The 24891-nt window shown below is 39.3% G+C and overlaps 1 protein-coding gene across 1 annotated transcript; it reads left to right on the top strand.

Annotated features, from left to right (window-relative positions):
- The first annotated feature begins 509 nt into the window (after positions 1 to 509).
- LOC137276779 (uncharacterized) lies at positions 510 to 24228 on the top strand. Its single transcript, XM_067808422.1, has 17 exons — positions 510 to 731; positions 1455 to 1536; positions 2122 to 2243; positions 2678 to 2800; positions 4019 to 4088; positions 4527 to 4654; positions 5116 to 5262; positions 6469 to 6586; positions 7329 to 7438; positions 8192 to 8407; positions 15753 to 15852; positions 16295 to 16419; positions 16837 to 17034; positions 17898 to 17991; positions 19959 to 20086; positions 20580 to 20750; positions 22584 to 24228. The coding sequence occupies exons 1-17, from the start codon at positions 683 to 685 to the stop codon at positions 23174 to 23176; spliced, it is 2574 nt and encodes an 857-aa protein (XP_067664523.1). The 5' UTR covers positions 510 to 682; the 3' UTR covers positions 23177 to 24228.
- Positions 24229 to 24891: the final 663 nt, after the last annotated feature.

Here is a 24891-nt window from a genome sequence, read left to right as displayed (position 1 = left end):
TCGTGTCTTGATTCACATAATGGAATTCACACGCTCAATCAGACGGGACATTTATCCCACCGAACGTACTTGGACTGGATTTATAATCAGTGGGGTCGAAATTCCAAAATGCTGACGCGAGTCACGACAGCGATAAAGAAACTAAATATTTCATGGCGTGTATCGTATTCTCTAAACGCTACGTTCGTTCGGGTGAGTTCGTGCATGTCCCATGATTCGGATTTTGGAATTGAAATACAATGCAGGATAATCAAACATTATGTAATGTGCATTGCTCAGTGTTATCGAACAATGATGCATACCACTTTCGGTCTTATTAATATTGCTATTTGACTCACATATCCAGCCACACCACCCGCTCCCAACCCTTATCTACCCTCATAAATCAATGTGCAATCCCTTATTGCATCTAGCGGCTGGGTTTCCCGGTGATAATTTCTTTGAACGCAGAATCGTGACTAGTATGTTTGCTAGCTGTCAGACCTCACATCGACCAACAGACCTGAGACATAACCCTGCTGAATGCGTCATATAACGCTGAATATAAACCCCAGTACTGTACCTGTGTTTACGACGTCGTCGGAGTATGCAGGGAAATAGAATCTGGGTTTTATAGTGACAAGGTTCTTTTAACGTGTGACCGTGTTACTCGCGGTCACGGGAAGCATCAAGGACAAGAAATATGCGACTATCACTGCTCTTGCATCTCTTGTTCATCTGTGCGCACACAGGTACATCTATAATTTCATGTTTTGGTGTAGTTTTTGGGAAAATAGGTATGAGGTTTTCAGAAACGAAATGCTTGGGTTTTTTTATTTCAAATGGTTCAGGAATACAGAATTTCTGGGTGGACATTTGATCTCCTGAATAGTGTAACTTCTTCTGTACTTTGTTCTTGTGCTGAGGTTGCCATGGTTGGTACTTGCTGATGTGCCATTGCGGTGGTACCCAAATGTTTGTAGCTCACCTTTGAATTATTGATGTCCCTGGCCGATTATTTTACATGTTACCTGGATATGACTGTGATGTTCGCTGATTGTGTTGTGTGTGTATATATATATATTAATCTATGTCGACAGACTGGACCAGATGGGCTTGTATTAATTAATTGTTATTGTGGTGTGTGCGGTTTTAATGACTGAGAGTTGTTTTACGACACAGTTTGGGGCGATAGGGTAGCCTAGTGGATAAGGCGTTCGCTCGTCACATATGGTCAGAATGTGTGAAATCCATTTCTGGGCTTGACTACGTGATAATGCTGTAATATTGTGTTAGACCGGTGTGAAACCATGCTCACTCACCCACTACACACACTACAGTTCACTTTATCATATACTTGATACAGACGAAAGACCTCAAGTGGTGCAAATCTCACCGGATTGATGAAGGTCTATGCTTCTGATAGTCCCGAATCATACTGTGGAGACATTTGGATTTTTGTATCTTCCTTTCAGGACTATGTTCCAGTAAATTCACAACAGACATTAACGTTGGCAGTTTTCCGGGGACTATTAACGCTGTGGCACCATACCAAGGGTAAGATTTAGCTCCAGAGCATTTTATCTAGTATATGCTTGACTTCTATATTATTTTAGGCAATATTCAAGCAATATGACGGCGAGAGACACTAGATATAGGCTTCACATATTGTACTCATGTGGAGAATCGAATCCAGAGTACACAAAATAATCGAGACTAACATGTCCCATGTGAACGATCACACTTGTGCCATTTCTTTCTTCTTTTCCCTTTGTGCATAGAAGTACGGAGCACCGAGTAGTCTAATGTTTCAATACACCTTCATAGATTGGTCAGAATCAAAATCACACACATCACTGAATCTCATGCGTATAGATCTATAACAGCGTACGTACATTTTGAAGTTATTAATAATGGCCTATTTATCTACTGACACACTGATGAAATATCAATCATAAAAATACCAATATCCCTAATTTATTAATTTATTTTGGACGAGCGAGAGAGAGGGAGCACACACACACACACACACACACACACACACACACACACACTTTCTGCTTCATGGGGGAGAGTACGGGATCTTCTGCTTCGTGCTTTATACACCAAGTCTTAATATTTCAATTCTCTGAACTTTTTCAGGTCAGCTGAATGGCGCTTCTTTGTTAGGGATGGAAACAGTCACCTTACCTTGACCGTCGACACCGACTTACCGCCCACTAGGAACTGTTCATACCAGAACTTTGTCTTACGCATCAGAGAAGGTATTAGGTTGGATAGATATCTACGTTGTTTGTATTGCACTATTAGATAAATTGATTCCAAAACACGTATTGCTTTTGGCTTTCAGCTCACACTCTGTTACCTAAACACTGTTTGTTGATGCACTGACGGCGACTAACCCATTCACATGATAAAATCCGATTAATGTGATTAATGTTCTTGTTTCGGTCTAAGTGTGTCTGTTAGGTGCTAATAGTACAAAGTGTTTCTCCTCATCACCTGTTTCCTGTTTCACCTGTTTGAGCAATCGTTTAAATCCAATATTCCCTACTTCTTTTAATGATATAATTACACATAAATATATGTTTTATCTTTTCGTGAATGTTTATTTGAATTCATGCTTCTATATAACTCTACATGGGTTCCGTATTTGTGTGAAGACAAGTATGGAGTAAGTAAGTCTTTATATTTTCAGACTATGATGACCAGCAGACATTTCTGTGCGCCCACGGAGACTATGTAAGTCATGGGAGGGTCGTCCATGCATTCCTAACCTGGCCACACAGAGCCCGGATAACCTACAGATCAGGAAGGAAATGTAAGAGTTCATTATATAATCCATCTTTTTCTTCAGTATATATTAAAGTTTGTTAACAGTTTTCCACGAAATGTAAGTGTGAGTTTATGCTTAAAGACACTATATCCCACCACACTTATAACTAATAAACAATGCATTTATCTCAATAATACTAACTATTAGCCCTCAGGGTAGCTACCGTGTTTTGAAAGTAAGATGTGATTCTGCAGGAAAGTTAACCATCAATTTAATCAGCCTACATCTGTAGAAGTTTTATCCGTTGACAATTTTACAAATACCATAACCTTTTCTATTCTTTATGTTAAATGAAATTGTGATGGGGCTGAATTTTTACCCAAACTAACTAGCTCCTGTCGGAACTATATACACTTTGATTACGTTTTGCCCAAACATTACACTGCTGTTATATACAAAGGAGAACACATGTACATGAGTTTGAGCTGATTGTTTTGAACAGACACTTCTCCTTGCCGGATACTCATGCCTGCAGCTAAAATCTATAATTTGTTTTGTGTGTAAGACAGCTTGTACGGCATTTGAATATTTTTCGTTGGGCTGTAACTTTTTCTAAATATCAGTTTACAAACTTTCATTCATTTACAATAAATAACGCATTTATAGGTCACATAACAATCAGTTACCACTTTCACTCTTGAAAACAACTTGTTTCAAGACAGAAAAACACCTGTTTTACATATAAACAATGATCCTAATTAAAGTATATGGTAATGTCAATAGTATTTCTTGTTGTTTTTGAAATGTTTAATGCCTGCCCAAATAATAAATCAAATTATAAAGGTTATATTCCGGAAAGAGTTTAGAATTTCATTTCAGACAAAAGTAATTGGTAAAACTACTTGGTTGTGACTATTTCATGCATGGATGTATAGTTTTGGTTTTTAAAATGTGTATTTAGATCGTGTCCTGTACAGGTCGAACATCGTTGTAAGCGAAATAGAGTTATGCCCCTTGGAGCGCCCTTTCCAAATATGCTACGCACAACTTGTGACTGAAAACAGTACAGCAGACACCGAGAGACTAAGCAAGTGATGTGTCCTCTGTTTGGAAGCTATCCGCCTAAACGTTTTAATAATCGATCGATAGAGATAATATGTCTTTATTGCATCAATAAAGCTAAAACGAATTCATATGCCCCAATATAGATAAAAAGTGCAAAGAATGACTTTACTTTAAATGTTGTATCTATGTCAACTTCAGCTTACCATTGTATCGCCGAAATCAACGCAACGTCCTTTGGAACCGTCTTGAGATCGACTGACATCTTGCGGTATGAAATAATATTGAAACTCCCTCTCTCTCTGTCTCTCTCTCTCTCACACACACACACACACACACGCACGCACGCACACACGCACATTCCCTCCAGTCGCGTGCAGACGTCCAATATTAAGTTGCCCAAATGTAATGAAATATGTAACACAGTTGATATCACTTCACCGGTTAAGGTCAGAAAATTCCTAGCACCATGTCACATACTGCAGAAAGTCGCAGTTCGCATATATCATCCTAACATATTTTCTTTTAACAACCTCTGCTAGAGCACACAAATGAATACAGCCAAGAGACACACGCTATGCTCTTAGCTATGGAATTCTAGTTGGAAAATTTAGACATTGTCGTCCTTACAAAAAAATATGCCAAATGTTTTTGGAAAGACCAAAAGTGGCACATTCTGCATTGTCTCATGATTGCACATCATTATCAGTTCCAGCATTTACGGAGATACATGCAGATTGAGTATCCAGAGCAGACATGGGTACAATGTCCATGTGCGTGTCTTAGAATCTAATCTCCCGTTGCCTTGCTCCAGAAACCAGATTAGTGTTGACGTTGGTACGTTTTTGTATTCTTCGTAAAGGGTATCAATTCCACATTCTCTTAACAGGCTTGTTAATTCAGGAACGTGTACAGAAATGGGTCTGGCGATAAATCGTTTGGAAATAGCGGACTGGTTGTCATCACAGACCAATGATGAAGATGTTCATTGTATCAACCGCTGATATCCTTAATCAAGGATCAAGGTTCGGTTGGATACATGTCGCTATAGCTATAACACACAGTTATAAGTTCTTTCTTACGACATGTGTTTTGTTTTCGTTTTCTTTTCTTTGAAAATATACATCAGTAATATGCTGAAACAAATAATCATGATATTGTCGCATGTTTACAATCGACTCTGCTTTTAGCAGAGGTTTACAACAGATGTAGAAAGGGTTTTGTCGCTTCTATTTGAATTGTGTTTGAACTATTTTTTTTCATTTGACTATGGATGTCATATTGTTTGGAATCTCCAGATGTTCACAAAACGTTGTCATGGTGTGGTGCGGAAAATTCCTCCTTCACGTCCCATTACTCATCGCTCGTCATCCGGTTCAACAGGTCCAGCATCGCTGATGGGCATGGCTTTGCCATTATGTTTACCGAAGTACCAGAACCCAATTGTAAGCCTAGGACTGCATCCAGACAATACGCCATCTTCTTTTCTAACTTGTAGAAATCTGTACATTTCAGGGCAAAAGAATATAAGCACTCATGTTTGATGGTGTTGGTGTTGCCTTTGCCGCAGATATACTATGGTAACATGTGTTTGAGGCTGCAGCGTTTCACCGATAGTAAAAGCCTGCACACCTTTATTTTCGTGGTTCTTTAATGATATGTGTAGGCCGAACTACGGAATACCAAATTGATATTGGTATTATGTGTAAAGGAACCATTATAGTACAATTTGGAGCTACGTTTCTTTTTGACACCGGTATTGAGCAAATGATTTTCCAGAGAATAAATGGTAAGCATAACCAGGATTTGATGTCCTGCTTGTACACTGCCATAGGTAGGTTTGAGAACATTGTTGCCCAGGGTCGTCTATATATACGATTCGAAGGATCAGGTGTTTGAATGACATTTATAAGCCATATGCATACGGAAGAGAGTTTTATGGATTGTAAATGCTTTATTGTAAGGAACACAACGTTACGGCACATATCCTTACTCCAGTGGAAAGACAGGATGATAAATTAGTAAGGATACATTCCGAAACGTTGGGTTTTTCACAATAAAGAAGTTGACATAAACCTTGATGGAAAGGGGATCTGGAAGAGTTCCACTTTACACACACTCAAATGCCACTATGCAAGTACTCATCCTTGTATATATGCCTGTGTTCCATGCCCTATGGATAAGTTTTATGGTTGAGAACTTCTTTATTTGGTGAGTGCGATGCTTGACAACGGTAGAGAAATCGGTATCGTCCCTGTCTGGCAACGATGCAAGAATCTGTATCAAAACATCGCACTCACGAAGAAAAAGAAGTTGTTGTACATGAAGCATATCTTTATTGACCTTCCCAGCTCTTGAAATGCCACACAAAGAAGTCACCCATACCTTGCACATCACTTCCTTGTCAATGTTGGGAGAAACTACACCAACCTTACTACAATTGTTCATCCATATATCCTACCCTTATTTATCTTATTATAATGTCTTTTGTACTAAACATTGGATATTTACATAAATTCCAAATTAGGATTCTTTACGACTGACCTTTGTTGTAATAAGAAAAAAGTTTTCCTTGAAATGATTATTGTTGTTTGATATGCATATTTCTTGTGTTTTTCGTTAACAATAATGACTTATTCTTGTTCCTATAGCTGTGCCCATCAGCAGTTGTCAGTCCTTGTATCACGCTTTTCGCGACCCTCACTCACGAACAGTGAATTTACACCCCTCCCGCATCCATGATATACCGACCTATGGAGAAAACAAGAGGTAACACTTTTACTTTTGAATTTATCCACAGACATCTGGAACATTATCATGAATATTTGGCTTGCTATGTGTCGTTGAGATAAATGAACAGAAGTACTGTAATGCGTGGGCTGGGGACATCTTAAAATACACATTCCACGTAAGCTGTGTACTGAAAACCTCCACCTCCTTCACCTCCTCCTCCAGCTACTACTACTACTACCACCGCCACCACAGCCACTACTAGTAGTAGTAGTAGTAGTAGTAGTAGTAGTAGTAGTAGTAGTAGTAGTTCAACTACCATTACTACTATTACTGCTAATACTGCTACCACTCAAGTATATGACGACCTCTGATGTTGATATTGAATATTATATTAGTACCTCCATCATCTGCTCCTCCTTGAGCTGCCACCTCTACCACCACCACCACCACCACCACCACTACTACTACTACTACTACTCAACTATAGCATGGCGAACGAATCAAAATGCTACCACTGCTGTAGCTTCTACTACTGTAACTGTTTTTGCAACTATCACTATTACTTATACTGCTGCTGCTCCTGCTGCTGTTGCTGCTGCTGCTCCTGCTCCTGCTGCTGATGCTCCTGCTGCTGTTGCTGCTGCTGCTCCTGCTCCTGCTGCTGTTGCTCCTGCTGCTGTTGCTGCTGTTGCTCCTGCTGCTGTTGCTCCTGCTGCTGCTGCTGATGCTGGTATATAAAACATGTTTACACAACAAGTCTTCATCATTTCTGTCACAGATTGTGTAGTGTAACACTGGTGGCAAGTGACATGAACGTGGTGCAGCTGTCCGTCCGTCGATCGTCGCTACCTTCGCCCTGCATTGGTAATGCTGTCCAAGTTTTCGAAGGTTTGTGGCATAGTTGACATGTTTTTGGGGGTTTTTTTTGGTTTTTCTCTCTTTTTGACACATTGCTAGAGATTCTGTCTGCCTGAACTAAACATACAGACCGATTTGGCATGAGGTTTGACTTAAATATTATTTTGTTCTTAATGCCGAGCTAATAATCCTAAACACATCGTTCCTCCATATCCCGGGACAATAAAGAACCTTAAGATTTTCATCACAACCGACGTCAGTGGCGCAGACATTTCTTATTCCAGGCAATATAAAGAAGTCTTTACGTGATGCCAAAGAACTGGATAAACTCTAAGCCTACTTTTACACATACAAGTTGTTTTGAACGTACACTTGAGAACACGTGTTTTAAACTGTACTAGAACACAACACACAGCTTTCACTGGCTTGGTTCAAATAATCCGTAAATCAACGTTTCGAAAGCATACATTATGCACATGTATATTGATTACTGTCGCTCAAGAAATACAGATATCGTATGAAGCGCCGCCTATATAGAGAAACTCCACTAAAGTCACTTTCTCTGAAAGATAACACAATGTAATCATTTTCTTACGTCATGAACAACGTATGACGTCATTCGACATTGCTATCCCCATGCAAAACAGTGATTGCATATGGCTTCAGCTCACCACTCAGTAAGGTTGCTGAACTCAAGATGAGCAAATATATTTACCTTGGGCTTCATACCCATATGGACAATACTGCCTCATGATTAAATTCCACGCTGTGTTTTTCTATTAGGACCTTACCAGCGAACGTCATGGTGCGAGAACTATACACCCTCATTCCGGTCATTAGGGAGCAGTTTGACGATCTGGTACTACGTCAGCAGTGATACACATGGTTCTTTCACTTTCGACTACAAAGAAGTTTTTAGGCCACATACCGATATCCTACCTTGTGATTTTGTTTCACAGAACTACAACCCGACTAATCATCTGCCTTCTTCTAAGGACGGTATGTATAAACTCTGAGAGATATCTTATGCATTAAACCAAGCATCTTTTATACGGTGCCTTAAATCTTAGGCGTACGGCATGTTAGTACAATATACAAATAAACTGGTGTCAGAACGCAGCCTTGACACATTTGCCAAGCATATAAGTTAAAATCACGATAAACCTTTCAAGCAAAAGAAGTATGAAGGACCAAGCCTTTTGAACACAATTATTATTCATTCGTGGCAAATAAAAAAAATGACTTTATTTTTGGGTCTTTGAATGGTCATTGTTGACCCCATTGGGTGTGAAGCAAGGATGCTTGGTAAGTCCTGTTCGTTTTTCTTTCTCTATTAGCGAAGTAATTCTTGACGATGGTTTATGGATTTAAACGTTACTGTTCGCTGACGATGTGATGTTAGTACCGGAGTCAGTGGGAGGTTTACAGAACCAATTGGCACCCATGGCGAGCCACCTCCTCGTGGTGGGTGCTGGGTAATGCTAAGAGCTCGCCGACACCCCCGTTGTGGACCCGGGGGGATATTTGGTCCACCAACCCGTTTGCCGTGGGTTGCGGCCCTGTGTCGGTGGAGGAGGGGATCCTGGTGGTTGAGGGCAATAGGGGCCTGGAACCGTGTTCCTATTGCTCAACACACCACTTTGGCCCTGACTTCACCTAGACGGGTGGTAGAACTGGCCCGGTTCTATCAATCGGCTGGTCACGCCATGCCCTGCGCGTGGACAACATTCTTATTGCATCAGTTGAATGCCATTGTGCATTTGTGAAATGAATGTTTATATCAGAACTTATTTACTATTTGTTTGCCTAGAGTCCTATGCCAGAAGGCGGTGGCTCATGGGCCAATCTGGTGATGTCGACCTCTAAATTCTGTATGTCCCTAAGTTCCTGTTAAGAGCCGAACCAGCCTGACATTATATTTGGTGGACAAATATAGCTTTTTATGTCGTATTCACTGGAGTATATCACCCTTGTATCCCTGGTGTTTGCATGCTGGATATCCGCTGCAGATGGACACTGTCCTTGTTGACACTCGGTGGCGGGTGGGGAGCAAGGGTGCTGAACATCTCAGATACATCATGAATCCATTACATTCTGGTTCCGCTAGAAATGACAAGAAAAGGCGTCTGGAGGCTGAAGATATTTCAGTTTCAAAACAACAAGATAACTGGTCTAAATTTATAGTCATTGAGGCTACAAATGGTGAACCCCTCAAATTGAATCCTTTTTTGATTTCCAAGACAATCCAATCTATATGTGGAGAAGTCAAAAACGTCTCATGTCTCCGTGGTGGTCAGCTCCTTATAGAATGTGCAAGGAGACAGCAGTCAATTAATCTATTGCAACAACACCAGTTTGCAAATGTCAGCGTTAAGGTCACTGAACATAAAACACTCAATTCGAGTAGAGGAATTGTGCGAGACCGAGCCCGTTGTTTGTCAGACATGTCAGTAGAGGAAATCGTTGAAGAACTTAAAGATCAAAATGTCACGTCTGTAAAGCGTTTCACAGTCAAGAAACAAGATGGTAGAACTGTTCCAAGCAACACCTATTTGTTTACTTTTTCATTGAGCACAATCCCAAAATCATTAAAGGCTGGTTATTTCAATATCGGGGTGGAAGTGTACATCCCGACTCCACTCCGCTGTTATACATGTCAGAAGTTTGGACATGGCTCAAAATCCTGCCGAAATGTACATCGTTGTCACCGTTGCAGTGAGGATCATGAAGATGCTCAATGCAGCAAAGATCCTAAATGTGTAAACTGCAGAGGTGATCATGTTTCGTCATCAAAATCCTGCCCTGAATGGCAGATCCAATCCAAAATCCTGAAGTTGAAATATGAAAGTAACATTTCCTTTTCTGAGGCCAAAAAACAAGTACATCAAATGCAGTCGACATCATCTGCGACCATCAGTTATTCAGCTGCTGTCTCCAGAAAACCCTCATCAGTGTCAGTTTCATGCCAAACTGATTTGACTTGGACTAAATCCCAACAACCAATCTCTGTGCAAACTATTAGTGACCAGACTACTGTGACATGTGCATCTCAGACTGTCAGCCAATCAGATCAAACAGTTGCTCAGAAAACTGTTAATCTTGGTGAGAATGTTGAAATGTCGAAAGCTTGCCGGAAACGCTTAAATCGGAAACAAGCATCCAAAAATCCCTCTATTGTAGAGACGCCTGTTACAGTAGAGGTTCACAACTCCTTTGAACCCCTGGATATGGAGGTAACTCCACCTTCAGAAAACAAGCGTAGGAGTTCTCGTGAGTGGTCGCCAATACAACCACCATGAGACAAAATCCTAAAGTAATACAATGGAATTGCAGAGGCCTTAAGACCAATTGTGAAGATTTACAGTTATTATCTCAAGACTTTAAACCATCAGCCTTTAGTTTACAGGAGACATACCTGAAAAATACAGACAAATTTGATCTTCGTCAGTACAATTCATTTCATTCGTTTTCACCTCCAGGTGAGAAAGCCACTGGTGGCGCTTCCATCTTGGTGAGGCAGGATGTGATACATAGTCCTGTTCCTCTCCAAAGCAATCTTCAGGCCATTGCTGTCCGCCTCTCTTTACAAATAACATTTACGCTATGTTCACTATACATTTCTCCATCTTCGGCTCTTCAGCAGTCTGATCTTCAGGATCTCTACGATCAGCTTCCCCAACCCTGTATTATCATGGGTGATCTTAACGGACACAACCCTTTGTGGGGAAGTACCGATACTAACAATAGAGGCAAAATCCTCGAAGACTTCATTTCTAATAATAATTTATGCATATTTAATGATGGATCAGCCACTTATTTACATCCTGGTTTTGGAACTTATTCTGCACTTGATCTGTCTCTGGTGGATCCCAATATTTATAACGAATTTGAATGGTCGGTCCATGATGACCTGTGTGGAAGTGACCATTTCCCCACAATACTTTCTGCTATAAACCCGATTGATGACCCACCTGCAACAAGGTGGAATTTTAGTAAGGCCAATTGGCCATTATTTCAAACAATGTGTACTGACAACTTGAAAGATGAGTTTGTTTCCTCTGCTCAGGATCCAATTCAGCTATTTTCTGATAAACTGAAAATTATTGCTGATGCAACTATACCTAGGTCCTCTGCAATTCCACATATTCGTAAACCATGGTTTAATCAGGACTGTAAACAAGCCAGAAAGAGTAGAAAGAAGGCAGAAAAATATTTTCGCCGACATCCTACAGTACATAATTTAGATAAAGTTAAAATTTTAAATGCCAAGGCTCGACGTGCTTTTAAGCAAAATAAGCGTCAGTCTTGGCGAAAGTATGTTTCCCACATTAATTCACGCACACCGATGTCAAAGGTGTGGAACATGATTCAACGCATAAAAGGCAAAGGCTCAAAATCTACTGTCCACCATTTGAAGGAGGGTGATAATTTATTGACGGAAAAAGCTGACATTGCCAATAAGCTTGGTGAAACACTTGCGAAGCATTCCTCTTCATCCAACTATGCAACGAAGTTTAAGAAACATAAGGCACAACAGGAGAAAATAACAATTAACTTTAACTCAGACAATGGTGAAGACTACAATGAACTATTTTCACTACATGAGCTACGAACTGCCCTTGAGCAAGCTCATGATACAGCAACAGGGGCTGATAATATACACTATCAGCTCTTGAAACATTTGCCTGAATCATGTTTGGGAACACTTTTGAATATATTTGATACAATATGGACAACAGGGAATTTCCCAACTTCGTGGCGTAATGCCATTGTAGTCCCTATCCCAAAACCTGGCCGGGATCATTCTGATCCATCTAATTACAGACCAATCTCTTTAACGAGTTGTGTCTGTAAAACCATGGAACGAATGATAAACAATAGATTAACTTGGTATCTTGAAACCAATAACCTTCTAACAAATATTCAGTGTGGTTTCAGGAAGAATCGTAGTACCATTGATCACTTGGTACGCCTAGAATCCTTTGTCAAAAATGCAATAATAAATAAGCAACATGCAGTATCGATATTCTTTGATCTCGAGAAAGCGTATGATACCACCTGGAAACATGGCATTTTGAAGGATTTACACGATTTGGGATTGAGGGGTCGTTTACCTCTTTTTATATCTCAGTTTTTAAAAGATAGGCAATTTCAAGTCCGGGTGGGCTCTACCCTGTCTGACCATTATAATCAGGATCAGGGTGTTCCCCAAGGCAGTATCCTGTCTGTCACACTTTTTACCATCAAGATCAACAGTTTGTCCAAAGTTTTAAACGATTCAATTGATGGATCGTTATTTGTGGATGATTTTAATATTTCTTGTCGTGGTAAAAATATGCATACTATTGAACGGCAACTGCAATTGTGTTTAAACAAGATAAATAAATGGTGTCTTGAAAACGGCTTTAAATTTTCTAAAAACAAGACTAATTGCATACATTTTTGCAGAAAATATAAACCGCATAACGATCCTGAACTGTTTCTAAATGGATCTCCCATAAAAGTTGTAAAGGAGGCTAAGTTCTTGGGATTAATTTTTGACTCACATTTAACGTTTCTACCACATATCAAATCCCTCAAAACTAAATGCCTGAAGGCACTTGACGTGTTGAAAGTTGTTTCAAATTCTAAATGGGGAGGGGGCCAAGCTACCCTCCTGCAACTTTATCGATCACTGATCCGGTCAAAACTTGATTATGGCTCCATTGTATATGGTGGAGCCTGTAAAAGCAGCCTAAAACTTTTAGATTCTGTTCACCATCAAGGTCTAAGACTTTGTCTTGGCTCCTTTCGAACTTCACCTGTTGACAGCCTGTACGTTGAGGCCGATGAGCCATCTCTTGAGCAGCGACGTATCAAATTAGCTTTACAGTATGTAACAAAATTATATTCCAGTGAGTCAAACCCTGCATATAACTGTGTTTTCAGCCCTCTGTGTGAGGATCTATACAATATGAAATCTTCGCTTGTACCGCCTCTTGGTTTAAGAATTAAACCATTTCTTGCTGCTGCCGGCATTGAGCTGGAAAATATAGCTCCTTCCCGTCTTCTCTCTTCTCCTCCTTGGCAGTTGGTTAGGCCCCAAGTGGACCTAACATTGACCACATTTAAAAAATCAGACAGTAATGAATTACAGTATAAACAAGAATATAATGAATTGAAACATAAATATAGCAGTTATAAATCCTTATTTACAGATGGGTCCAAGGACGGTGGCGCAGTAGCTTGTGCCACTGTCACTGGATCCAGAACAATATCTTCTAGATTACAAGACAACAGTTCTATTTTTACTGCTGAAGCTAACGCCATATTAACAGCTCTTAAATATATTCAAAGACACCCGAAACGTAAACAGTATATAATATATTCCGACTCTCTTTCTTGCCTTCAGGCGATTAAAAATCTTTCTTGTAAACATCCACTTTTAATTAAAATTATTGAATTATATAATGATCTTTCTACTGGTCAGTACGACATCGTCTTCTGTTGGTTACCCAGTCACGTTGGCATTTCCGGTAACGAAATGGCCGATCTTGCTGCTAAGGCAGCACTCAACAAATCTGTGACACCACTTCTTATTCCATACTCAGATTATAAAGCTACAATCAGATCTTATATCCGTGATCTGATGCAGAAGAAGTGGGACACCCAAGTAGGTATAAATAAACTACATGAAATAAAACCTTACATTGGTTATACATACTTGGGTTGTCAGTCCAGATTTGAAGAAGTCATTTTGCGACGATGTCGTATTGGCCATACAAGATACACTCATGCATACCTTTTAAAAGGTGAGGATCCTCCGTTTTGTATCCCTTGTGATGAAATAATGTCATGTCTTGCTTGACTGTGTCGAATATTCGATCACAAGGGATACCTATTTCAAATCACGAACAATGAAGGATCTTTTTAATAATATAAGTTCTCATTTAATCATTCAATTTTTAAAAGAATTAGATTTGTTAAATGACTTGTAAATAGATAAATATTTTAGTACTGGAAGTTTAAATTCGTAACTGTGCTTGTTAGTGGCTGTATCCTCGAGGGGGGTTAAAGTACTGTAAAATTATTGTCCTCCTGAGAGGGTACGTAAGTCCACAAACATTCAAAGTCAATTCAAACTGTCCATATTTTTAATCGTAGAATATGTGTCTTTTTAATATATGGCTAGATTCCCTAAATTGCTAACAACTGAAGGGATGATGTAAATCCAGCTAGGGTCCATGCAGGAAGCAAATGTACAGTAAGTCCCCATGGTCCCTAGTATGGTGATCTACCTTTAGATGTTGGTGATATATAGCCCGTATTTTATGTTGTATTGTCCAACATGATATTAGTTTTAACTTTCTACACTAGTTTTAAATGATAACTGTGGTATTCTGGTTGTTTTACTGTCCTTTGACGACATGTTTTTATAGTATATGCACATTTCATTTCAATATCAAACATGTTCTCGTCACGATATGGCTGGAATATTGCCGATGTGACGTTAACTACGAACTCACTCACTCACTACAGAACCAATTATACATTTTAGAGAACTTCTCGAAAGAATTGAAGTTAGATGTTGATCTTGATAAGTCAAATATTGGTGTATTTGGAAGGGTTGAATAAATCGCTAACGGCGAAAAAAGGCCTTATAACGGCATTTAAAGGGAAATAGTTTCTGAATACAAATATCTTGGAGTACGTTTCAATTATACATTGAATATGGGTAACGCTGTTGCAGCCTTATCGGTAAAAGCGAAACAGACTCTGGTGTATATACTGTCATCACTCCATCCATTAGCGCCGTTAACACCAACGATAATGATGCAAATATACAACCAGTGCCTTTGTATGGGGCAGAAATATGGGGTTTCCAGACTTTTGAACAGACGGAAAAAATATACCTATTGGTATGTAAGGGAAAATTATAGCTATTGCAATATAGGAAGTTCCTTAATGTTACCATTACAACACCAAACTATATTATATATGGAGTATATGATACCCACTTTATATAAACTCTTACCTTCGTTGCATTCAAAGTACTGAAAACGCATGAACAACGTCTACCCAGAATGTCTTATAACATGCTGCCTTATTTAGATAATACTGGTTATATAACATGGGCATCAAATATAAGATATCTGTTATTTTCGTATGGATTTGGATATGTATGCATTTTTCAAGGTGTCGGTAACAAATGGTTGTTTATGAACGAATTTCGTCAAAGAGCCGTGAGTGAGGATATACACCGAAACGTTGTGTTCCTCACAATGTAGAAGTGGGCATCCATAAAAAACTCTCTTGACGATTTTCCTTTTTTTTTTTTTCTAAAATCAACGAGTTTTTGCTTCAGCATGGTGGTTGTGCCGCACTCTTCTCTATGCCATGCCCTTTCCGAAGACCTTAACAGTAACCAAGAATGAGTTCTTCACAGTGTACCCACAATATGACAGGTGTGTCATGACTTGACAAAGTAACAATTGCGTTTCATTTAGCTTTATCGAGTCTCAGTAAAGGGAATTAAGTTTTTGTATTCAGAACAGTCTAGCGTTTCACTGCAAGGTATAATGTGCATGACTGATACTGAATTGTTCAGTTGTTTTCTGAAATTATATCATGTATCAATTATTATACATATGTAACAAGTTGTTCCTTTTTGACTGGCTAAAGAAGCAATAGATAGGGAGATGCCTAGCTCACGTTTTGAGTTGAACCATGTCAGTGATTTCGTATTATTTTGTACATTTTTATGAATGTTGATAATTAAGTAAATTACTAAGTACATATGTGATATTGAGTTTAGGCATGCGTTAGTGCGTACTTTAAGTTCACAAAATGTGCACAATCTATACTTCTTTGTGTTGACGTTATGTATTTCCTCAACATCATAAACAGCTATGTAAAGACCAGATTGACACGAGAATGGAGGATCTGGTCTGGCAGGAACCGAAGTGTTTATGTTGAAATTGAGAACAATCCGAACTTGAGTTGTTCCCTTGGAGTCATCAAACTATACGACTGTAAGTTATCACTCCATGCAATACTATGCTCATGTGCTGTTAGTCAAAAGCAGTCGCCTTAGACATGTACTAAATGTACATGATTCGTGTATATGTGTGTCAGCATACCGCTTCATCTGTTTGACAATTACTTCTATATGTATAATTATTATTTTTGTTGTATAATTACCATGATTACTTCTATTTGTCTACTTATTGTTATTGGTCTTATTACTGAAATTCTTCTCTTTTTTTGCCTTATTATTGTTTTTCGCCTGATAATTAAACAGGTGATTTATGTCTAATTATTGTTACTCGTTTAACCACTAACATGAAATTTCACAAAGAAACAATTTATATCCATTGTTATATCTTCAAGTTTGGATGGATATGTTGCGCAATAGGTATAACACATAAACTTTCCATTTTAAACTAAAGGTGAAGAGCGCAACAACTACAGATACTTGGGATCTTGGTGTAATGGTAGGAACAACACGTTCCGTACAGCATCGTGCCTGGCTCTGCGTTTCAACGCTACCGGTCTCCCAAGTGGAAGCAAGACATTTTTCTCTCTGACGTACAGATATCCATATACATGGTCTTATGGCACAACAACGAGATATCCGTGGATTCCAGGTATCTGACAGCATGGGTACTTCAGCACCAAAACTGTTATTCACTGTTTGAAACATAAAACGACGTGTCTGACTTTCAAGCAATCACAATATGGTTTGTGAGCTTACACTGGGTACAGCTAAAACTAAAACATAAAAAGTAGACAGCCATAACTGTCGTCGGTGTTTTGCAGGATTTGTTATGCACGATGAGTGACTGAATGTGTTTATAGTTACTTTGCTTTTAGCAATATTCCAGCAATATCACGGCTGAGGACAACGGAAATGGGATTAACAAAATGTATCCATGTAAGGAATCGAACCCAGGTCTTCGACGCGTAACCACTAGGCAACCCCTCCGCTCCGTTCAGCGTTAGGAATGGTGACACCAGTGGGGCAGGATACTTTTCTCTTATCCGAACACTTGGTATCATTATGTGATTGTGATTCTTAAACATGTGACCATGACACACTCGGGATGGTACAGTTGACTATGTTTCAACACTTTTTTAGTTGAAATATGTTTTATATGTGGCTTGGTATGTTAAATATTCATATAAAATCGTCAATACACCCATACACAGTTTATATGTTTGTTTATTCATATTATTATAAGTTTATTTTGGATACTTCGTGCAAAGTTTTGTAAGGAGTAGGGGCCGGTTAGGTAACCTAGTGGTTAAAGCGGGCGCTCGTTACGTCGAAGACAGGGTTTTAATCCCAACATGGGCACAGTGTGTGAAGTTCATTTCTGCTGTCACCCGCTGTGATGTTGCAGAAATACTGCTTTAGAAAAGAGGCGTAAAACTAAACTCACTCACTCACTCAATCACTCACTCATTCACACACGTTAATGAGCTGGCTATGTCTTTTTATCTATTTCAGCGAATCACACAGTGAGCCCTGGCTGCTGTGACGTCATCCGTACATTCACGGCCGCCATTCAGAGTCAGGTCATAGCAATACCTGCGCTATTCACGTAAATATTCACATCACCTCCTTACATATTACAGCCTACCCGTAAAAGTCCGCTTTAGAATATTGGCCTTCAGAAATAGAGGGGACTAACGGGATCGGATGGTCAGGCTCGATGGCTTGGTTGACCCATGTCATCCGTTCCCCACTGCGTAGATACTGTTGATCACTTAATTGTCTGGTCCAGACTCGATAATTTACAGACCTCTTCCATATAATTGGAATATTGCTGAGTGCGGCGTAAAACCCCACTCTCTCACGTATTACCGTCACCTCGTAAAAAATATTATGAAATATTTTTAATATATAGAAAATTACCACGGGTATGTAAGCTGTGAGACAGAGTATGCCCACCTTTTTACCAAACACTTGGCATCATCACTGTTTGATAGAACTGATACTACGGCTGTACAATATTGCCACTACACCGGTACATACCAGTACAGTATCTCGCATTACGGTTATCGCGATATGGTTCTTATATATTTTGTAGGACATTCTCGTCATGAATCTTAGTTATTGGAAGTCACATGAGATTTTCAGTTCAGGTAGTTCACCTAAGCCATACTTTTGTTTCATTTTACAATATTTTATGTTAACACATTTTCATCATACCTTCGTGCAAAATACTTTAATTCTATCGGTCAGTGACGCTTTAACAAATTTCTGTATCACCCTCGCAGGAGGGAAAACATACTACCCTCTGCCTATAAAAGCTGTATCGCAAGCAATCGTATGACCTCATAATATGCCACATCCAGTGCCTAGAGTTGGAAAACCGTCCGTTAATTTGTTTTGTGTTTACTATGTAAACATGTATTTCATCGACTTTCACTGCTTTATTAAAACTATTTTATACAGTCACTGAATCGTTAGAACACTCAACTTAAACATATCCTTTTATAGCAGTTTAAAGCTTGTCAGATATTATGTTTCACTGATTTTAAACCCAGCCAAGAGTGTGACGTCATTTTGTTTACACGTCATTTAGTCGGTATGGATTTAACACGGCGGTAAAATAAATACTTGGTATGCTTCTCCCATGGGTCAGATGGTATGATGTAAGCCTCCTCATAGCAGTGTTATTCCTCGTCAACCTGTTACCGGCTCGGATAACTCAGAGAGGCGTTCATCAGACCATGTTACCTCGAGAGAAACATACAAGTTATACTACTGGAACTGAATCTGGATGAATCTCTAACATGAATTGCAGATATTGTTCATTGGCGTGCATTCTGTCGAAGAAAACAGCGCTGATCATGAAAATCGTGTTGTTCTATAATTTACCTTTGGCATTGTGTTCGCAAAATGTTGTTGCAATACAGAAACCTTCATCATTCATCTACAGTGGAAGCTTCTGTCCAGCCCGGCGAGTTGTCAACACAGGCATAATATCTCAGTCCCGTCCGTGGCTTGTACATTTATCATGAGCTCTACAATCCGGCACATTATCTAAACCAGATTATTCCTTCCGTCCCAAAGAGTGCCAGTTTATCATTTTACTTATCTGTAAAGCATTGGCATACAGTCATACACAATGGGGACGGGGAGCCTGAACGTATGGTGTAACACAAACTAAGAAGATGGTGTCGCACACAGAGAGACATTGTGAATTTATGACGTACGCACTTCGACAGAAATCCTGCAGTCAGTATATCACAATATGTATGGCAATATCTCCTAAATTTTTGCAAGATGTCGCAATATGAAATATCCAGACCTAACAGGTTTTGATAGCCATGGAATGGTACAGTCGACCCGTTCCAAAGAGATTTCAAATGCGGGAAGGGTTCCTTAGATTTCATTTTGGAACATCCTGGTAAAGCAAAGCCAGAAGAAACAATCCAACAGAGGTATAGACATTGAGATAATACATTGGACTTTTTGTATATAATGTATATTTTCCTGAAACACATTGGTTAATAATTGAGCATAGTCTTTTTAATGTATCTGAGGTTTCCTTATTTTCAGGGTAAGGTTCAGATGGAGACTGACAACCGAAGAGTCTAAAAATTCAATAGAACTGAAACTGGGATCAAAATTCCCAGACACAAGAATCCATTCAATGTGCTATGACAAGTACCTTGAAGTGTTTGATGGTAAGTTTGAACAATAAACGGTTAATAATTCATCTTAATGTTTGTTATTGTTATTGTTTATTCTTTCATGATTAGAAGGTAGTATTGTCTTTGAAGATTTAGACATAATCTAAAGTTATCTGCTTTTAATATAACACATGGTTAGGAGATTGAAAAACTTGAAATTTTCGCATCCAAGCTGAAAAATATATAATGCTATTTCGTACAAATTCGATGTCAGGAATTAACATTAAAGGATATCCGGCTTGGGTAATAGGGAGTGGGGTACCCGGGTAGAAAATCTGGAACCGTCACAGCCTCACAATCTTAACCCGGATGTTCGCGGGTTTTGTGGATTTTTACACTGTTATGTAATATTATAGCATATATCAAAGATATGATGTTGATATATTAAATTTCAGAGAATTGTTTGTAATGAATCATTATCCCATGGATAAGGAGAATAAGGAGTAAGTTGCGGTTTAGCCATGTATTTTCCTTTCCTTCTTGTCAGGTCCATCTGCTAGCTCTCCCCTCCTGGCCAAGTGGTGTGGTATGTCCAATAGGACACTGGTCAGTACAGGTCAACATGTTTTTCTGGTGTACACTGGTGGATCCGGATACCCATGGTGGACCTGGTTTGTCCATTACAGAACCATAGTGGACGGTAGCGTCGGAGATCCTGGTAAGTGTAGTTTATAAACATACACTGTGTTCTATAGGAAGTATAGAGTAATCGGTGTGAGTGGTGAGTGAGTTCAATTTTAAAGTCACGGCGGCATTTATTTTCAGCCATATCGCGACTTAAAATAGTTAATTCATAATAAATGCACAAATTTTAAAAACATTTCGACTAAGGACAGTACATCCAACTTGTGTATCAAAGTATCTAGAAATGAAACTAGCATATACCTCTAAACTAGGATTTCAGATTAGGACAATAAAGTATAAAGGGTCGCCAACAACTGAAATCTTTGTGAAAAGTTGATTATTTTGTACATCATAATAGCACAGGATACTGATCTTACTATCGTAAGGTGTACCAAAAATCGTTTAAATAACAATGACCGGCAAGTACATATTATTAGTAATATACTCATTGGAAAATTTAAGGGAACGCATGTTTCTCAGGGCAATTCAAAATTTCTGTTTACTAACTTCAGCGCCGTGTATTGTCGTTTTCGTAAAGAGCAGTTCACTCAAACTCGACCATAATGCTTTCCATGCACGTGCACTACTTGCTCCTAAAGGTACATGCACATGTTAGGCAACTGGCATGGTTAATGGTGGAAGCTCATTACGACAAGTTGCAACAACTTTTCACAAGTCTGTTAACGTGATATCCAGACTTTGGAATCTCTATAGAGAGACTGGTGACGTCAAAATGAGGCGTGGTCGGGGACAGAAAAAGAAAAACACCCCACGAGATGACCGGACCCTACGCCTTATTGCTCTGCGAGATAGGTTCAAATCCTCCTCCAAAATCAATACGGAACTCAGGCGATAAACTAAATTCAGAATTTGTTCACGTACAGCGCGTAATCGTTTTAAATCGGCTGGTCTAAAAAGCCACCGTCCATTGGTTGGAATCAACATGACTGAGCAACACAAGAGCTTGAGACTGCAGTGGGCACAGAACCATGGAAGAAGAACCGTACGTCAATGGAGTAACACCATGTTTAGTGATGAGAACAGGTACACACTAGACCATAATGACGGTCGAATTCGAGTTTGGAGACGCGTTGGGGAACGTCACAGTGCCTGCACCATCAAACAGCATGATCGTTATGGAGGGGGCTCTGTTATGGTGTGGGGCGGGCTTCCCTTTAACCACAAGACAGATCTTGTGCGTGTTGATGGCAGGATAACAGGTGTACAATATCGTGACGAGATCTTGAACCCCATTGTGATCCCCTTTGCGCGTACAGCATTTCGAATGTTCGAGTTCCAGCATGACAATGCCCGCACTCACATCGCTCATGCTTGTCGGCACACACTGAGGGCTGCAGGTGTCCGGCTGTTGCAATGGCCGGCTAAAAGTCCTGACCTTAACCCCATCGAACATCTTTAGGATGTTGTTGGCCGCAATGGTCGGGACAGAACTGTTCAACCCAACAATTTGGTTGAACTTTTCGTGGTTCTCCAGGAAGAATGGCGTAGAATTCCGATTGGTACCATCCGTACACTTATTCGCAGCATGCCATGACGATGCCAAGCAGTTCTCCAGAGACATGGGGGACACACCCGATATTGATTTTCATCATTTGACTTAAGCCTTTTCATCTGTATGAACTTTTCTCTTACTGTTTCAAAGATTAATAGTCACAGCCATTTCATGCGTTCCCTTAAATGTTTCCATGGGTATACTATCATTCTACTAATATGTTTGTGAAAGAATTGTTTTTTCAAATCTGGTATATATTTAGAGTTTAACCAAGAAATAATGATTGCATATTCATGAAAAATAGAGTTACTTTGATCTAAATGACTGTAGTTCTTGTGGTATATCTTGTTTCAGCTTCACTGACGTCATCCAGTTCAAGCCAAACTGGAGCTATTGTAGGCTCGGTCTTCGGTGTTGTGTTATTGGTTTTGGCGGTAGCAGGTGCTCTAATTGGGTGGAGAATCTATCGTAGAAAGAAAATGTCTCCTTACCAGAACCCACATATCACCCGTCACAATGAAGCTGGTGGCTCTGTGTTTTCGGTAACAAAGCCATCCTTCTCCAATGCTGTTTACGGGCTTGAAAAGTCACCAGGAAACGGCAAGGGAGGGATCATAAAGTCTGACAAACCCGACACCAGTGATCGTCCTGTCCTCCAGCAAAATGAGTACATGACCGTCTATCAGCCGTTTGATCTTACGTTTTCCAACGGTAACGCCGAAGACAGATCGACTACTTACGACAACCACTGGAACGACGGCAAGGATGGCACAGCCCCTGACAACGTGTATGCCACACCTCACATCTACGACAGACCTGAGATCAATATCTACCAGGACTTACCTCGGTATCAGCCGTTAAATAGCAGCAATATCAAGGGCAACGTCAATGGAAAGTCAGTGATGCATGACGTACATGGCGGCGCAAGTGTGAGCTCTGAGATCTAAGGTTTGACCTTGTGAAATTCCAGGAGGATTCGGATTATTTGTATGCAACAAGCATATCTGCAAAAAAATAATAACGTTTTCAACCCATACTCTTTTTGCGAACATTAAGCATGTTTGATACTATCTGTTCAATGCTCTGTTTCATTTAATTTGGTGCAAAATATGTTTCCTAAATAGGACCTCTCATCCGCATTCCTCCTCCAGAATATTTCCAAAAAGTTGACCGAAGTTAGAACGGAACGGACCGGCCTGGACTACGAACATATTTTTATGTGTGCGCTTGAAATAATGCTGTAATGGATTTTGTTAATTGCGTTTGTTTTGCGAATGTCATAAAACAATAGCTCATTGAATCCTAGAATAAGTGAAGGACTGTAATATGCATTTATTTAGTATTTTACTTATTCATTAACGTACTGATGCTTATTAAAATGATTTATACTGCAGTAATAAATTTCATGACATATAATAAACGCTTTCAATGCAATTCAAAACATGTGTGATGCATCTTTACTTGATATTAAAAAGATGCGGTTTCATTGCCGTGCTCATGCTATTGACCATATGTATAACGGGAACAATGTCTACAACCCACATGCCGTATATAGCCAAAACTGTTGTCTCTGGCTGTGATATAAACAACATTTACAAATACAAATAATAAAGTGAAAACCTTCAGTCACACATCACAAAGTACATGAAATTATAGGCTGCTCAAACATAATACGATAACGCCCATTCACCCACAAAATAATGTACACTACTAAAAATCGTGTACATATCACGTTCACCTGGAGGTGAAAACAGGTTCCAGTCTTCATATTGTTAGCATTTTATGACTTTATGATGAAACGTTTTCCATACAAACGTAATAATATTATCTCTATTGAGTAGTCCAAGAGTGAGATGAATTCGATTAAGTGTCATGACACCAAGTCTTCATTACATATTAATAAATATAAATCACTTAACGCTTACATTAACAGTTTCATCGTATTGGAGAAAGAAATGCGTCATTTGTGTCAAAATAATAAACGTAGTGTAACTATGCATTTCAAAGGCGTAACTCGTTATTTCATAAATTCGACTTTTTTACTTAAAAGCAAGACAATCTTTAAAATCTAATTATCCACACACAAACACAGGTGAAACTACCACTCCTTATGAACTCCATAAATAACAACATTATCTGAAACACCAATCAAGACAATGTTGGGCAATGTTTACATACCGAGAAGACAATTAATTTGAATGTCCGATCGGAAATAAACAGTATATTCTGTCGTGGAACCCATGTAACTAAATGAATGCCAGGAAAACACTTTGTCACAATGAAGTAAAATACAACTGAAACTGCTTCTGGCTGTGACGGTATGGGGCAAGATGTTATCAGTCGTCGAGACCGACCTGATCTCTTAATGTTGTCTCGCTATAATGGGGGCAAAAAGAAAGCTTCCCATTTCTTTACGTGTCACACTGCTGTACACCAAGACGTCTTATAAAACGTGTGACTCTTTTTGCCACCACAGTATCAGACACGACATTGTAACCGGCTACAGTAATCTGTCTTGTTTAAACAGCAACAAGCAGCAAACACAATGAGCATTGATAGCTTGTCAACACGATGTGTTACTAACGGACAATTACGTTCGTGCTACTGGCTTTTGTGGTGAGTATATTCCAACATTCTATGCCTGTTGGCTTACAATGCTGAT

The sequence above is a fragment of the Haliotis asinina genome, chromosome 3 (genome assembly GCF_037392515.1).
Source record: "Haliotis asinina isolate JCU_RB_2024 chromosome 3, JCU_Hal_asi_v2, whole genome shotgun sequence".
NCBI classification, from domain to species: Eukaryota; Metazoa; Mollusca; class Gastropoda; order Lepetellida; family Haliotidae; genus Haliotis; species Haliotis asinina.
Note: the sequence above shows the minus strand (reverse complement) of the source record. Positions and strands in the feature narration are given on the sequence as shown.

Coding starts and splice junctions, on each gene's coding strand:
- LOC137276779 (XM_067808422.1), top strand. CDS start 683: ATGCGACTATCACTGCTCTTGCATCTCTTGTTCATCTGTGCGCACACA. Junction 4,655..5,115: donor CCAGATTAGTGTTGACGTTG/GTACGTTTTTGT, acceptor TGGAATCTCCAG/ATGTTCACAAAACGTTGTCA. Junction 16,420..16,836: donor AGTCATCAAACTATACGACT/GTAAGTTATCAC, acceptor TTTAAACTAAAG/GTGAAGAGCGCAACAACTAC.